At 43.7% G+C, this 16,389-nt stretch overlaps 1 protein-coding gene across 1 annotated transcript; it reads left to right on the forward strand.

Annotated features, from left to right (window-relative positions):
* Nucleotides 1-574: 574 nt before the first annotated feature.
* Nucleotides 575-16,113, forward strand: LOC149372442 (cytochrome P450 2H2-like; the record flags this gene model as incomplete). Its single annotated transcript, XM_089582085.1, has 8 exons — nt 575-807; nt 1,085-1,209; nt 1,311-1,417; nt 3,174-3,475; nt 5,906-6,018; nt 12,431-12,689; nt 13,071-13,261; nt 14,186-16,113. Coding segments are annotated over 8 exons (1,509 nt in total), but the record flags the coding sequence as incomplete, so codon positions are not given.
* Nucleotides 16,114-16,389: the final 276 nt, after the last annotated feature.

Consider the following 16,389-nt stretch of genomic DNA (forward strand, 5'->3'; position numbering starts at 1 on the left):
TTTTTCTTTTGTGACGTCATCAACTCGTCGACAACTTCTTGTTTCGGCATGTTCCTATCATATGACTGATTGATGACGTCACTATCAATAAATATTGCTGCCACTATTACTGTCACTACTTTTGCTATCACTATAATGTCACTATCGCTACCACTAATTATTACTATAGCTATTACTGCCACTGACTTTTACTATGACTATCACTAACTACAGTATTAATGTAACTATTTTTACTCGTTATTTATTACCTGTTAATATTTTATTGCATTAATGATTACCTGCTAATTGCCTCATTGTCGTTTATTAACATCGTTCTTATCGTCGTTATCTCATGGTCACGCCATCCATGAGGCAAGAAATACTTTCGCATTAAAAAATTAGTTTGTGCATAACGCGCATTGCCTGCGGCCCTCATCCGCACTCATTGCATGCACGTTCAGTTTAAACCCAATATCAAGCGGCGATCCGTGTACACGAGTATAAACAGCATTACGAGCTGCGTTCGAAATGTGAAGCAAAATTACCTGGTCGCGGTGAACCAAGCCTTAGAAGAGTGCCACATGTTCTCTAAATTTTTCTTTTCCAGACTTTATCTTTGCAAACAAGCTTGTCTGTAGTTGTCTTTTGGGCAACCGCACTTGCTGGATTTTTGGCGCTGAAGTGGATAACAGCCGGAAGCCGACAAAAGCGCCAGCGCTTACCACCTGGTCCCAATGGCGTTCCTATACTGGGCTACATACCGTTCATACGGAAGCCATTTCAAATCGCTTTCAAAGAGTTAAGCGAAGAATACGGGCCGATTTTCAGGTAAGAGTTTTCGAATGCTGCTTTGTGTTAAGCAAAGTAGAGTAGCAAAGGAAGGCCGCAGACCCTGCTTTTCAAAATGTTTCTGCTTTTGCCTTTTAATTCACTGAGTAGACAGAGCTCACCCGAAAATATTTACTATTGCAATTAGTTAAGTTAAACGCCATGCGATCAGTGCATGGTCACTGCACTTTTCAGGAAAGAGAGGCGTAGTTACACGTTTTAGGTGCGTAGCGTGTGAGATTGACTGCATTTTGTAATGTTTTGAAAACACTCGTAGACTTCGCCTCGGAAGCAAGGATGTGGTGGTGCTAAACGACCTCCCGTCCGTAAGGGAAGGACTGGTTAACCCCGATGTGCTCTACCGACCCGACGATTTCATCTTCCGGTACCTCGGAGTTAAAGGTCTAACATTTTTTTTTATTTTTCAGCTATACCATTCGTAGTGCATTTCCTTCATACACTGGTAACAACTGGATGGCCTGCGTCCTCTTTTTTTTAAACAGGTATTTTAACTATGAATGGCGAACCATGGCAAGTGAACCGCCGGTACTGCTTTCACGTTCTGAGAAATCTGGGATTTGCAAAGAAGCCAATGGAGGAGCATATTCAAGTAAGGAGCCCTTCCTCAGTATCAAGAGAAGGGCAGGCTTAGATTACTGCGAGGTAGCCGTTAAGTGGAGTCATATGTTGTCAGGTCGCAGAAGATAAGTGGACAGGGCGGATCTGCACTCGTCCTGTCTGCTTCTCTTCTGTGTCTTGTCCCCGGCGTAGTTTTATGTTTTTATATTAATGTTGTCCTGTGTTTCAATGGAGTCAAAGAAAGGCCAGACATTTACCCTGATGCTCGAGTCGTAGTGACACACAGGCATAGGTGCTATCATGATCACGCAAGTCACGGCTTGCTGCGCTGGTCTTTCAGGACACCCGCCTCGCCTAACAACAGGTAAACGAGCCCTCCATCACTGGAGGGTGCGCGGACAAATACGCTGACCCTCACGACGGCAACGTGATTTCGCCAAACATGTCATGTAAAGCTGTCGCTGAAAAAAACTGTTCGGCTGTGTGCATGTGATGCAATTACGTGCCTAAATGTACTTGTCCACAAAACTGGTTCACTGATTTACTAGGTGCGTATTTACTTCGAAGACAATGAATGATGGATATGACGTGATGTTCAAGTATCGTCCCATTTGTCTTTCTTCCTACTGGCTTTCTTTCCCCAAATCCTCTCGCCATCATGAATAGCATGTCGGTGAACACATTAATATATATCGCTGCCTGCGGCATAAAAGTAACCCTCAAATTAACAATGGAATCCCCGCCACCAGCTATCTGTGGACAAAGTTTCATTGTATGGGATACAAACTGCCTGATGTTATCTGCAAAGTATGTCTAAACGATGGTTCGATGCTGGGTGAATTGATACGTGCTCACTCGGTGCGAGCAACGCGAAACACAGGAAAGAGAGTCGAACACAGGACCTACCTCTCGGGACGCTGCCATCAAACGCGCTGCACGACAAGACGCTCTGATCTGCACCAACACGTTTCTCACACCACAACAGACTCGTTGTATTCCTCTCAAAACCTAAATGTAATCGTCATACGCTCATGCATAAGGCAACAGCATTGTAGATAACCAAGCGCTTTAGGCTGTCCTACAAGCAATTTAGGCTGTTCCACAAGCATCACTAGAGAATCTACATAGCGAAATATCATGCAAGTCCCGTGCAAGTCTCCAAGAAAGGTGTAGTTCAAGGGATACTGTTACGACTGAAACAGTACTAGAGGAAAGCGCTACGGGTGGTAATTCATTGAGAAACATCTCAGAGCTAAGGAACAGCGAAAAATATGTGGCGTGTCTCACAAACATCAGTGTAGAGTGAGTGCTGTGTTATAGGCGTGGACATAAGTGAATGGAGTTCGCTATCCCTTTCTAATGGTAACCATGCCTTCCCTATCGCCATGAAGAAGCATTATTTTCCCAAGAGAAAGCGCACTTTCATTCACTACCATCAAGCACATGCTGCGGCTGCCAGTATCAGTTAGTCAACGTGTGAAAAGTGAAGGCCATAGAGTGCTTCGTTGCTTTCGTCCGAACCTGTACATTTTCAAGGCCAACACTGTGGCAAGAACTTCACCATGAAGATAGAGTGCTGCCTAAAAAGCAGCAAATGATTTTTCACTATAGCACAAAGGTGTTCAACGTAGCAGTCATGTTACATTCGTGCCCATTTGCTCCTAGTGAGTTTCGCTCCCGTGCAGATAAACACCATGTTGTTCAGTCATATATTTTTCTGGACTTCTATATGATGCCTAAAGAGCCAGCACCTTTGTTTTGCATGCCTTTTCTCTTCGGATCCGCAGGAAGAAGTGCAATGCTTCACTGACCTTTTATCTTCGAGCAAGGGGCAGCCCATCACTGTGGGTGAGGCCGTCGCAGCCAGCGTTGCCAACAACATCTCGGCATTGGTGTTCGGGCAGCGATACGACCTGAATGACCCAAAGGGTCGCTTCATCGAAGATCTTCTCACCGGATTTTTACGCCACTCGAGCTTCCTTTCCCTGGTGGATTTTCTGCCGGCAATTCGTACCTTGACTGCATATATTCCGAAGACAAAAACGAGCATCACGAGTTGTATCTTCAAAGAGTTCATCCAGCTCGTGAGGTAAGGCAGTGATGAGACACGCTCGCTGCTTCCTCAAAAGAACTTTGAGGACAACAATACTGAAGTTTCCTTCTTAAAGAAATCTTTTTTCTTGGCTTTTTGTGCCTCTTTTAATTTCCATTCGGCAGAAAAACCGATTTATTGATGATAATGCAAGATTGAGTATTGAACATTATTTTTCCTGTCACTGGATCAAGACTCTGTGATCACCCCAAAAGTCAGTTGTGCTGTGGCCTAGCCTCAGACATTCATAGCGAAAGAAAATGCATGATATCACTGTTAGTTATAGAAAACGACACGTGGCGGCGATGCCATTTTTTTTCCTAGTTGATGAAAGATAAATTTTCGCTCAAAAAGGAGCCTACGTAACTAGAAAACCGTGATTGATTAGTGAGGAAGAATTCAAACAGTTTACTATGAGGCATGAAAAGCCAGATCACTGAAGTACGGCTAACTTTTGTCGCTGACTCCGTCGAACGACACTTCGGTGTCCGAGCACAACATAAGGTCTAAGCATTCGTCGGGAACGGCGCCGCGATCCACGGGCACGGATGGGGACCCTACTCCCGCAAAGCGTGGATGGAGCGCTTGGTCCTCGGTCCTATAACACCTTCCGATACTGCCGCCCACGCTCTGGATTCGATGTTCAGGACATCTTGACACAATGGCTTCCGGGGGTTTCCTTTGCTGTTTTGGTTTAGAACCTGCTTGACCTTGAGCTTGGGTGCATCATCTGAATGATCACATTGCAGCGCTCGACTGCCCGCCACTCTCTCCCCCCTCCCTTTCCTCCCTCTTCGATAAGCGACGTGGACATACCAAACAATCGGTGCTTTGGTGTGTCTTTGCTGTGTTTGGGAACTTCTTTTGGACATGGGACATAATCACATCGGCTCTTGCTTGGTTATCAGAAACATTCAAAATCTCATTCAAAAAGCCTTGTAGGCGCTTATTCGAGCAGTGGCAGATGTGCGGTATTTTACGGTAATACACGCCCACTTCAACTTGACCAGTGTCTTTTTAAAGTATTCTTCAGGAGATAAACGATAATAAGCGTTAAAGCTTCTAGGATATTTATGTAAACGGCTATCTAGAAATTTCCAACTTCTCTATGAAAGATACAAGAAGAATGCGCACATTAAGACAGATGTTTAAAAAAAAGCAAGAACCCTTAAGCAACTCTACTGAATCACTGATGCATCACTGATGCTGTCTCTACTAATGACTGATATAGTTTGCAATGAGATAAAAAGAAAACAATTCGCAATGCTTATGCCTGGAGGCCACTTACCTTCAAGCCTTATGAGGCACGCTATTAAAAACGCAGAGCTCCCCTAAAAGAACCTTACACAACTGCTACTAGCTTCTGAATATACTATCCTACAAGTGGCCTTTTTTGGGTGTTTAAGGCTCTTAAGCGGCAAGGTCACACATAGCATTTCCACTTCATTTATTATACTATTAAAGTATTCATTTCGGCTCAGCTAGGTATTGCGGTCGTGCAAGGAGATAAAAGAAAAACGTAGAACACTTCTCAGTGCATCATACTTCGACTAGTAGATTTGGGAAGAAGGCTCGGAGGAGGTAAACAACCAGCATTATCTGTAATGGTGATTACTACACGTACTCGATATTATTTATTTAAGGATACTGCATTGCTGTTTGGTGCCGTCCTCACTGGCAGTGGGCTAAAAGGCTGCAGTCTTTTACAAAGGTTCGTTACAAACCGGTATATTGTTATGCGCCAGCTACTTTTCGCACTTCAACTTTCTGAAGAAATGTGCGCTTATTTTAATTTTTTTATCTATCACAAAATGAACAGTGGGACATACTCCAAGTCCTTGCGAGGACACATTAAAAAAGAGATAAAAAGGAAGGAGATAGTTAATTTACGATTCTCACAAGCATTATACAGTAGTTCACGCTGCTTTCATGAGGCAGGATATGGATATGTTTGCGGATGCTTACACATTTAAAGTGTTGTAGACATGCTTGCCGGTGCTCTTTCTTCTAAACTAGCCACTGCCTTCACTTGCGTGAAAGTGATAGTTTTTTAAGGCTTTTCGAAGAATTCCTGAGCAACAATAAAAAAACTCCTTTCCGGGCAGACTGGTGGCATAATTTTTTATTTATTTCACAACGTAGATCATACAAGAGATTCGAGCAGACGAATACATGAGTACATGTTACAGATCTAAGGGCAAAAGGTAAACTAACTAAAAAGAAAGGCTGCACCATCATTATGCGCTCTTAGTAATTGGGTCGGTGTATTCCACTCTGTTATTGTGCGCGGAAAAAAGTACTTGAGGAACCGCCAATTGAGGTTCTCTGGGCTGATTGAGCGAATAAAAAGTAAACATATCGCGTGCTGGAGACGCTTGCTTCACAGTCGTACCCACAATTACTGTACAAACTCTGTCTGCCATACAGAAACGAAGTAAAGGAGCGAGAGGGGAACATGGAGCTCTACGTGGAAAGGGACTTCATTGACGGATACCTGAGGAAGATTGAAGAAAACAAAGGAGCCAAGTCCCATTACTCCCGTAAGTGCTGCTTGCTTCGGTAATTGGAGTTGAGGCTTATCTCAGTACACCCTGAATACTAGCTGCGCAGAAGTGTGACTGAACTTTAGAATTGCTAGCCAGCCTGACTCAAGACTGAGCTTGCTGGCACGCTTTTTGGCAAAAAAAGTTTCAATTACTGAAAAGAAAAACCTCTGAGCTTCACTGCTTAACAAAGGGAAGAGAAGAAAAAGTAAAAATCAGTGCTGGTATTTGTGTTTCTCGCCGCAATTTCATTAACTACTTAGTTATAATTAATGCGGCTTTTAACACAGCCTTTGAATTCACGCCCACTTCATCTGGCTTTTTGCTTCCACTTCCATTTGGCGCCACTCCAGATCTTTTCCAGAACTTCCTGATCTTCTTTTTGCTGCGGGCTCGCATCCCCGCACATAAGCGCGATGCACTCCCCGCAAGAGTTCGGCTTCGGTTTTTTACTTCATCGCACCACTTAAAAGGACGGCGGCTGCACTTGACGCCGTCTGCCCATTAATAATGCGACAGTAATAAGCGGGATCTCGAAATTGAAGAACATTGATGGATGAATGACTCAATGTATAGAAGCGTGATTCCCTCTTGTATAAGGGGCTGGCATTCGTGTCACCAAAGTGGCTTTTGTTGGTCACGACAGACTAGAACCACTGGATGTATGGGCGCTAAGTAGGCGGGTAAGTTGATGGATAGATAAACGAATATATATGAATGGGTACGTGAATATATCTGCGGGTAGGATAGACGTGTAGCGAAACGAAACGGTAGCGATTTTTGGAAAGCTCGTATTTTGCTCAATATTTTATTTTCTTGTGTTTTAGTAACTATTTGTTTGAGGCAAATAATGAAGAATTGCTCAGGACTGCTTTTTTTAAGCAATTATAGGGAACATAAGTGAGCTTTTCTTTCTTTTATGCTTGCTTTTAAATATTGTTACACCCCTAATACTTCAGCTCCCTTTTATTAAGTTTTTCATCCGAGAGGCTAATTTTTTCTCCGCCGCGTTAAAATTAAAGTGCCTGGGAAGGCTCACAAAGGCCACACCTACTAGACGATGCATACAGGGAAGCTGTGAGAAAAAAAAAATGAAATGGTGTCTTCGTTGTTTTCGCAGGCTATAGGAGAGAAATCGTTATGGGAAAATCCTTCGAGTTACTCGGCAGGCTGTTTAAGATGGCTTGATCAAGTTTCAAGCAGTTGTGCAATACGTTGCAAACTGCCAAGTTTTTTTTTACTTCATTGTTTACCATTAGACGAAGATTCATGGATAGAATCTTTTCTGTCCCATTCTTTCCCTAAAATGCTTTGGAAAGTCAGCAGTTTCGTTTATTCTCCATTCCTTCGCCACATTTTTGCACTTTTATTTTCTGTTCCGCTTTCTTTTTAGCTGTCATCTTTATTATCAAATTGTTAAAGTCAACACGAACAAATTCTGGCTATTCTATACTCAGCCGCAAGAAGCTCTACGTTACAAAAACTTTTTTTTTGTCCAAGGCAATCGGCAAGACCTTACTAAGAGGCTATTGAAAGCACTGCAAGATCACGCACCTCTGAAGAAAACGCGAAAACTCACAGTCGGGGTTAGTGTAACAGCCTGTATATACATAGATGGCCTCCCCCTAAGTTAAAGCGAACATGAGGGAGAACTGGTGTTTGATTCGTGCTCACAACCCGGAACAAGCGTAGTAGCATATGCCGCTTGGTGAACGGTTGGCATGCCTTCGGCACGTCCTGCCTTGCCACCCTAACTATTACATTTCTTTGAGACGATAGCTTTTCATCTTTTATATACTGCTCTAAATGCTACCGTATGTTCACTATAACTGATATTTCAACAGGTCGTGCTGATACAAAAAAGACAGGACAAACTCCATGTGATTTTTCTTGCCGCTTATGAATACTCACACATTATGGAAAAGAACTAATGTTTCTTCCCTAGAAAATAATTGTCGCCGAAAGAAAATACTTTTTTCCCCAAAATGTAGCCCAAAAAAAATTCGGGCGAGTTTGAAAAGAAAAACAAAAAAGAAACTCCAGCTACCAGTTTTCATCCTTCTAGAACTGCTTACAAATTAAAAAAAAAATTGTTGCACGCAGCACAGGAGCAGCGCTTTTATTGTGACAACGAAATTTTAAAGAAAATGCGCGAACACGGCACAACCACGTGCAAAAAATGTTTAAACAGCGAAAACTACTACACGCATGTATGAAAGCCGAGAAACGCGGTTATTCTGCCTCACAGAGCAGCTTTCGTCACGGAGACACCAAAGAAGGGCGACGCGCGCGTCCCGTATTTATCTGTATACAAGGTACACAAAAAACCCCTAGCATTCGACACACGCGTTTTTCTGCCATTTTTTTTAATCCGGTTGTTTTATTACGCCAAAAAATTCAGCCACAAGGCAAAAATGCCAGAAAAACACACTTTTGGCAGTCCTGAAACATGGCCGTGAGACAGGAAAAAAAAAAAAAAACAAAGTCCAAGTTTGTTTCTCAATAATAGTTCGCGCACGAAGGATACAAAAAGCCACATGACAGCAACAGGTAAGCTGCACGTATATAGACTTGTCACGCTTATCTGGTCTCCTCCTGTCTGAATCACTTCATCTTGATGTAATGAAAGGATGTATTATTTTTTTCTTTCAACATGCTGCAAGCTGCTTTACTGGTGAAAGAAACTATGCAAGCAACAAACGCTTCACAAGAACTAAATTCTGAGTGCAAAGAAAAGAAAAGAAAAGAAAAGGAAAGAAAAGAGAATAAAAGAAAAGGTAACCGGATCACAAATGTGTTTACTGAGGTAAACAACAACAACGAATTCAGGAGGCGCCGAGGTCTCTGCCCAGAGTTTCCCAGTATTACCTAGAAGTTAAGCTCATGCCACCGTCTATGCGATTTTCCTAAACAGCGCTTGACCCACCGCGGGAACGCAGGGAAGATGATGTTGCGCGTTTAGTTTGGCTAGTGTTGGGTTAAAAACATGAATTGTGCCTCGGATGTGGTAGCTACGCCACGATGCTCTCCTCTGTGCGAAGATTGAATTATTTCAAAAGGCAGCTTTTTCATTCTCAATTAAATTTAAAGGAAGTGAAAGTTTGGTATTAGGCTGGCATGGAAACAATCACAGCATTTCCGCTACAAGAGTCGTGTTGTTACGAATAAATCCACGTGTTATGCCGAACAATAGCCAAGCCGAATATGAAACCTCATATCCCATCATAACCATCCATCATCCAATCATCGCCCATCATAATGATGGGCGAAGCGCTGCGCTGCAAAGTTTCACTTACGATAGTATTGAGAAACTATATTGGGCTATGCACGATGATGTTCACGTGATGATTTCGGCGATGTAACTGCTGCTAAACCACTGCGGAAGAATTTTTTTGTTGCGCTTATGCATGGTTTCGTGTTGGACGTGGCCTCTTACTTTTAAAAGTGTTATCAGTGTGCTGACATGGGATGGAAACCGTACTTAACCAATTAAGGACCCGAAAAGTTGATTCAGACTTTTGGGTAGCGTACTTGCCTGAATCGGTGAAAATTAATCGACACATCTTATATGATGATATGGGACCACAAAGGACTGTTTCACAACAGCTGTACAAGCAGTGCCATAATGACGAAAGATGACGAAAGACAGACGAACGCGAGATTGATAGAGCTTATATACTACCAAAGATCACAGGGACAGTTAATGAATATACATTCCACTTACAACAACGGCAATAGGGAGCAAGAGGAAAATGCATTGGAAAGGAAATATGACACAAACTCAGCCGAAACAGCTGATAGCATTTTTACTGCTGTAGTTACCGATGCGCGTCAATCAAAAGAAGAGGCGTTGAGTTTGCTGCCGAGGAAGTAGCCATAGCCATCGCCATCCAGGTGCACAGTCAGGTAGTCGTGATCTCAGACTCTCAAACCACCTTTAGATGTTACATCAAGGGTAGGGACTGTGAGCAGGCCGCCCGGATCCACAAGGTTACGTAATTTGGAAGCGTATTCACAATGTGGTCTCCTGGACACCACGAGGGGAGAGGCGACGAATTTTCTTACGACCTTGCTCGCGAATTCCTAACCCGGGCACCGTCGCAGAATGATCATGACTATGATGTAGTCATGATCATTCTGCGACGGTGCCCGGGTTAGGAATTCGCGAGCAAGGTCGTAGGAAAATTCGTCGCCTCTCCCCTCGTGGTGTCCAGGAGACCACATTGTGAACACTCTTGAAATTTTACAGAACTACAGGCTAGAACGATCACAAGTTAGCAAACCCTCGAAAGAATTAGGCAAGGACGAAAGAATAACATTAAGAAGGATACAAACCAATACCTTTCTCACCATCAAATCACTACACACGAGCACGTGGTACTCAAAACTTTACTGGCCAGAATGCTGGCACTGTTGAGGAATTGAGGATCTCAACCACATCTATGGACTTGCCAGAAAAACAAGGGCATATCCCCATCTCTTTCCAACACCTAACCAGAGGGAGGCTGCCTTGCTCAAAACAGACCTTGAAGGCCAGAAATAGTTCGTAAGAAGGGCAGCCGTAGCAGCTTCGACAAATGGAATTATGAAATAGGGACTATATGCATGGGGTCTATGCTCAGTTAAGTCGATAAACATTTTGAACAATAGCAGCGAAACGCAGAGTGCTCCCCGGCATTTCGAGTGCGAGAGATGGCGCTCCCAGTACGGTCGTTGCGAAAGCCTAACTTTTCGCCCGGCATCGCCGCTTACGATACGTTTCACACAGATTCAGGAAGTACCGGGTTCAGATGTAGTTAAAACAAAAATTGCCACTAAATGCCACCTCTGCCAGAAATATGAGTATGAACAACAGAGCGGTTTAGATTGCATAATTTTTCTTCGATTCTCTCTTAGCGAGGCAACAGCCAGTAGGCATGAACTTGAGCCCTCTGTTGAAGCCACTTTCAAGCGCATGAGCGAACTAGGATACGTCAAGAGCACTTAGGCAAGGAATGTAATCAGATAAACGCGCACCTCTAATCGCTCAGAATGGAGTGCGCGTTTATAGGGTCATAAGCGGCTAGGGAAGCAATTTCTAGGCGCGCAGTAAAATAATTTCAGCGTCTTCTTGCCATCGGAGGCTGCTTCTATCATGCGAGCAGTTTGGCAGGGGGGGGGGGCTACTGCGGAAAACCTTTCCCACACCGGTCAGCCGAGTAGTCGAGCTTGTTGGAGGCGCCGTTGCCATGACTACGTTGTTATTGTACCAGAGAGTCCCGCGCTTATACGAAGAAAATTACGTGACTTCCTGCTGCGCCCAAGCTCTCTATAGCCTTTCCTCTGTTTTCGTCCCGACCATGGAAGTCGCGAAATAACGCTTCGAAATATTGAATCATGCTACTTAATCCAATAATTCCACTGCTTTACCGTGCTCATGGATTCTGCACTAATTTTCTCGTACGATTAAGTGTAATTTGTACTCAATAGCCAGCACAGTGTGGCATGTATGCTATGCGTACTGACCTTTTTTTGCCCCCGGTTAAAACCGAATTCGAAAAAGTGAATGCGGCGCATATTGATAGGTCTTATTTTTTTTTCGTTAAAACAAAAAATTCACGACGCAACAGCTGCTATCCTGCTATAGTCGAAATGCGACGATTAACCGAAATCACAAGGTTATTCTCTTTGCGGCTGCTGATAACCACGTTCACTTTTCCTCGTCTAATTTCTGCCTGAGTAAAAGTCCAGCACTGCGGTACTCTTCAAATGAATGCTGTGAATTCCGAGGAGGAAACCTGCTTTAGTATCGCTAGTTTGTTCCAAAATTGTTAAATGAAGTAGCTGTACCAAGACCAGCAATGAAGGTTGTTCATCACCAATTTTTAATCTCAGAACTAATAAAAGCAACGACCGTGTGAATAAAATTCAATGCTATGTTTAACATTCGGTGCCACTGACCGAAAAATTACCCCCCCCCCCTTCCCCTCCTTTCCCAAGAATCGCCACAAAAACCACCTCTCTATTAGTTTTTGCTTCTTCATTTTCTCCATTAGGACACATTTTCCTCTGAAAACAGTAGATTATCACGCGTACTCAGTTACTCCGACTACCTTTTATTGAATTTCCAGCCTAACGTACTTCCCTTGGCGAAGATGAGCCGCTCTAGGTTGGCTGTTTCGTCCGTATGCTGATAAGGGTGCTGGCAGATAGATGAGTGCAAGAAAGCCGTACAGGGTGCCTTTCAAGTTCACACCGCCTACGATCGCGTTATTATAAACTGTGCTAGCACTGAACATCATACATTTCCCATCCTCGCTTTCAGAAATTGGCAACCTCTACTCTCTCTCGACTTTCATTTACTAAGAACAAGGTGAGAAGACAGTGAAATGGCGTGTCTATTATAATAAAAATCTGACATCTAATGCAGTGCGCTACCTGGAGGGCACCGCAGTCAACCTGTACGGTGCGTCCACAAACACAGTTCGCAGCACGATATTGTGGAACCTGTATATCTCAGCCAATGATCCCGCTGGACTACAAAAAAAGTTGCAGCACGAAATTGACAGTGTGGTGGGCAGACAGAGGGCGCCTCGTTGGGAAGACAGACACCGCATGCCGTTCACCATGGCCTCTATGTTCGAGACACTGCGCTGGAGGACCGTCGCACCCATCAGCATACACAGAGCGTAAGTTTGTCACTAAGTGAATGAAACTGAAAAATGTATTTAACGTAGCAGCCGAGTACTTTTTTTTAGTATGTTTTCGGATTGATTTGCTTCGTTTAATTCTAGTTATATTGTCAGGCTTCAGTGAGTGAGTGAGTAAATGTTTATTGAACTGGTTAATGGTCGCTGAAGCTCCTCCCTTCATATCGGAAGGACCCGAGCGTTTTTCTGGTGGCTGCATTTTCTCACGTTCACTGACGAGTAAATTTTGAAAGGAGGAGACTTTTTCCAAAGAACCGGACATGTGTTCCTTTCTGCTGTGGTTAATCGTCTTCGAAGTGCACACATGTATTCAACATCTGTTCTTTCTGTTATTTTCTGTGCAAATTCCATTTTTTGCAGTGCGGGGCGCGACACCGTTATTGGTGGCTACGATGTTCCCGCCGGTACGTTAGTCGTGCCGAACTTGTGGAGCATCCACAACGACCCCGCCCACTGGAATAACCCATCACAATACGATCCCACAAGATTTCTTAATGCCGATGGCACGAAGGTGAAAGACAAGCCGCAAGCGTTTGTTGCTTTCAGTCTGGGTAAGTTGCACATGTCTACGGGGCAAAGTTTTGATGCTTTCGAGATGGAGCATTTTAAATATTCTTGTAAGGGCACGTAGACTGAAAGATGTCAAAGTACATGGCAGCGTCATTGCATACAGGGGTCATACCTTTAGAACGGTTGTAGACACAAAGCATAGAGCAAACCAGAGAGCTTTTGGGACAGTGAGCAATTTTGATTAGTTTTCTGTGCTGCTGAATGCGTTAGTTCCTTAAACTGATCAAAAACACTCACAAAGGAGTCATCAGTGCTCCTGCATTGTTGTTTCTTTATTTAAATATAATAGACTAACATTATTTGAAACATTCTCTGCGGATAAACCAAAACACTGCTGGTTAGAGCTACCATAGCATATAATTAAAACCAATATTAGTTTCTAAGTGACCATGATTAGAGAGTGTGGAGCAGTTTTGTTGCGTGATTGAACTTGAGAAAGTTAGTGCCTTTGTTCAGCGAATTCGCACCTCTTCACATCGAAAGAAAAAAATTCAAATAGCAAGAGAGTATCACACTCCCGCTTTCCCACAAGCCACAAAAGAAAGCTAGAAAGAAATGTGCTGCAAAACTGATAGAAAAACTGGGTGTGTGTGTGTCTCGTACAACATCTCACCATCTGGTCAAATTTAAGTGGAAAAAAGGAGAGAATTCTTAATTTTCTGAAGCATAAGTAGTTCAAAGCTAGTGTTCCATCGACTACCCACACACATTTGAAAGCTCTTTGTTATTGATAGTGTTGTACATACGATTACTGTTCCTCTTACTTAGCGCGTGCAAATTGTGCCTGTTATACTTTATCTGAGCTATCGCCTAACAGTGGCGATGGTGGAGCGGCCTGTAAACCTATAGGTAAAGTTCTCTCTTCGCGAGTAGCATCTCTGTGCTTGTATTTTTTTTATCTGCAGGAAAACGCGCGTGCCCAGGTGAATCCTTGGCACTTATGGAAATCTTTCTCTACTTGACCACCATACTCCAGAAGTTCAGCGTACTTCCCGAAGAAGGCAGAACTGTATCGCTCGACGTCCAGCAAGTTCTCATCTCTGCGCCCAATGATACGCAACGGCTCCGGTTTATTGCACGGTGATCGCCTGCGCAGCTCTCAGATCGCTCGCTTTAGGTCCGCAGTTAAAAAGCTCATTGGAATCAATAACTAGGAAAATATTTTCTTTGCGAGGCTGGGACTAACCGAACTGCTCAGCGCCGGTTGATCTTAGAATATAGAGAGAGCACGTATGAGCTCGAACGCATCAGCGGACCGAGGATAGTGCAAAGCCGCTTGTAATTAGGCAGCCGAAATAAACGCATCGAGTAATAAATTTGATAACAAAAGACTACAATGCGTTTTACCAAACACTTCAAGAACACCACGTACACTCGCAATTTTTTCACTCTAATGAATGCATAAAAAAATATTCTATAATTCCATTAGCCCAATTGGCCACGTGAACTACGTATCCTAAAAGCAAACAGTTCACTAAACACCTGTTGCTTAGTGCACCCTGTGAAGCATGGCAGAAGCGTGCGGGTTTGTTTTCTACCACTCTAAAATGTAGACACTTTCAAAACAGATTAACCCCCGAAAACTGGCGGCTGCAACGTACAAGCACTGTACAGCATTTTGACGTCCAGAAGGTTGAGATAAGTGAATAGGGCTGCGTGTAACCCCCAATTTACCGGGGTGTGTCGGGCAGCATGCGATCAAAGAGCGTAAGTAGTTCCTGAAACTCCTGCACTTTGAGCGCCAGACCCCTGACGCTGTCACGTAGATCTTCCGAGGCGCTTATCGCGCAGCTGGGCCCGCCCTCAGACGTTCTGGGCCTTGTGTGGTGTGTGAGTATTTACAGTTTCATTATTCTTTTTTTCTTCCTGCTTTCAATTTTTTTACCCCTTGCCTGAAGGCGTGGTTGCAGTATTCAAAGAGTAAAAAAGTTACCACACCTTCCTTCGTTTCAAAACTTCTCACACTCGCTCTCAAGGTTGCTTTGCCGAGAGCATCGCCGCCGTGTAACAGTGGGTGTGGTGTTATTCCTGGGTCTTTCCAGCGCCGCAACGACCGCTTGCCGGTAATATGGCAGAAAAGGTGCCGCCATTTATGGCCATGACAAAAGCTCGCACGTTTTATTTTTGAAACAGAAAACGGTCTCTAGGAGCCTTGTTTGTTTACTAGTGCTATTAACTGTTCGTGTTAATTAAAATTATTAACTGATGTTACTGGAAACTGCTATAACTGGGATGTGAGTCATCATTGAGTACAGCTCCGTGCCGACGTCAACCACCTGACGCTATTCAATGTGCGACAATAGTCGTAAAAAACGAGCGTGCTTGCGTTCCAGCTCATCCGAAATAGAGCTGCCGTGGCCGGGGCTCAGCCAGAGATCTACGTGGGTCCACGTTTATGAGAGGAGGTTTCAGAAGACTGACGCAACATTTCTGGTTGGGGACCTTGCAGTTCATGCTTGGGTTCTCGGTCAAACATTATTGACTCACGCTATCAATGCTTACAGTTTTTCCTTGGCGCAAAGTGCGCCGGATGAGGAAGAATTTTTTTTGGCACCTCCTAGAACGCGCTTCACGGATTTACGACGCGAATGTAAATTTCATTGGCTAGACCACAACCGGACTAGAGCGACGACGGCAGCACGCCGCCGCTGCTCCAGTCCGGCCGTGGCTAGACAAGCTATTCGAACTCAGAATTAAAATAAACGGGAGTCTTTTTGATGCGCGGTCAAGGGTTCGCGTCACCGTCAGGACATCACGTGCTCACAAAGTGCACGCAATGCATAACTGATCCGCCATGCTCAGCACGTTTAGGCTTTGCTGCATAGAGTGATGTAAAATCAAATCAAATCAAATCAAATCAAATCAAATCAAATCAAATTTATTCATTTTCATTTAGTACATGAGTTTTCCCGTCCAACCTAAGCACAGCGTGCTTGTTGGTTGTTCAGGCAGTACAGTGAATCACCGAATGTGTACAAAAAATTATGCACAAAACAATAAATTTGAGAACACTAATGCATGCATATTATACAAAATTTATGTATGCATATTGAGCAAATAGGAATGAAACTCGAGAAAAACGAAAACAAACATGAACAGACGTCATCAC

Source organism: Amblyomma mixtum, chromosome 1 (assembly GCF_055824585.1).
Source record: "Amblyomma mixtum isolate Tamu chromosome 1, ASM5582458v1, whole genome shotgun sequence".
NCBI classification, from domain to species: domain Eukaryota; kingdom Metazoa; phylum Arthropoda; class Arachnida; order Ixodida; family Ixodidae; genus Amblyomma; species Amblyomma mixtum.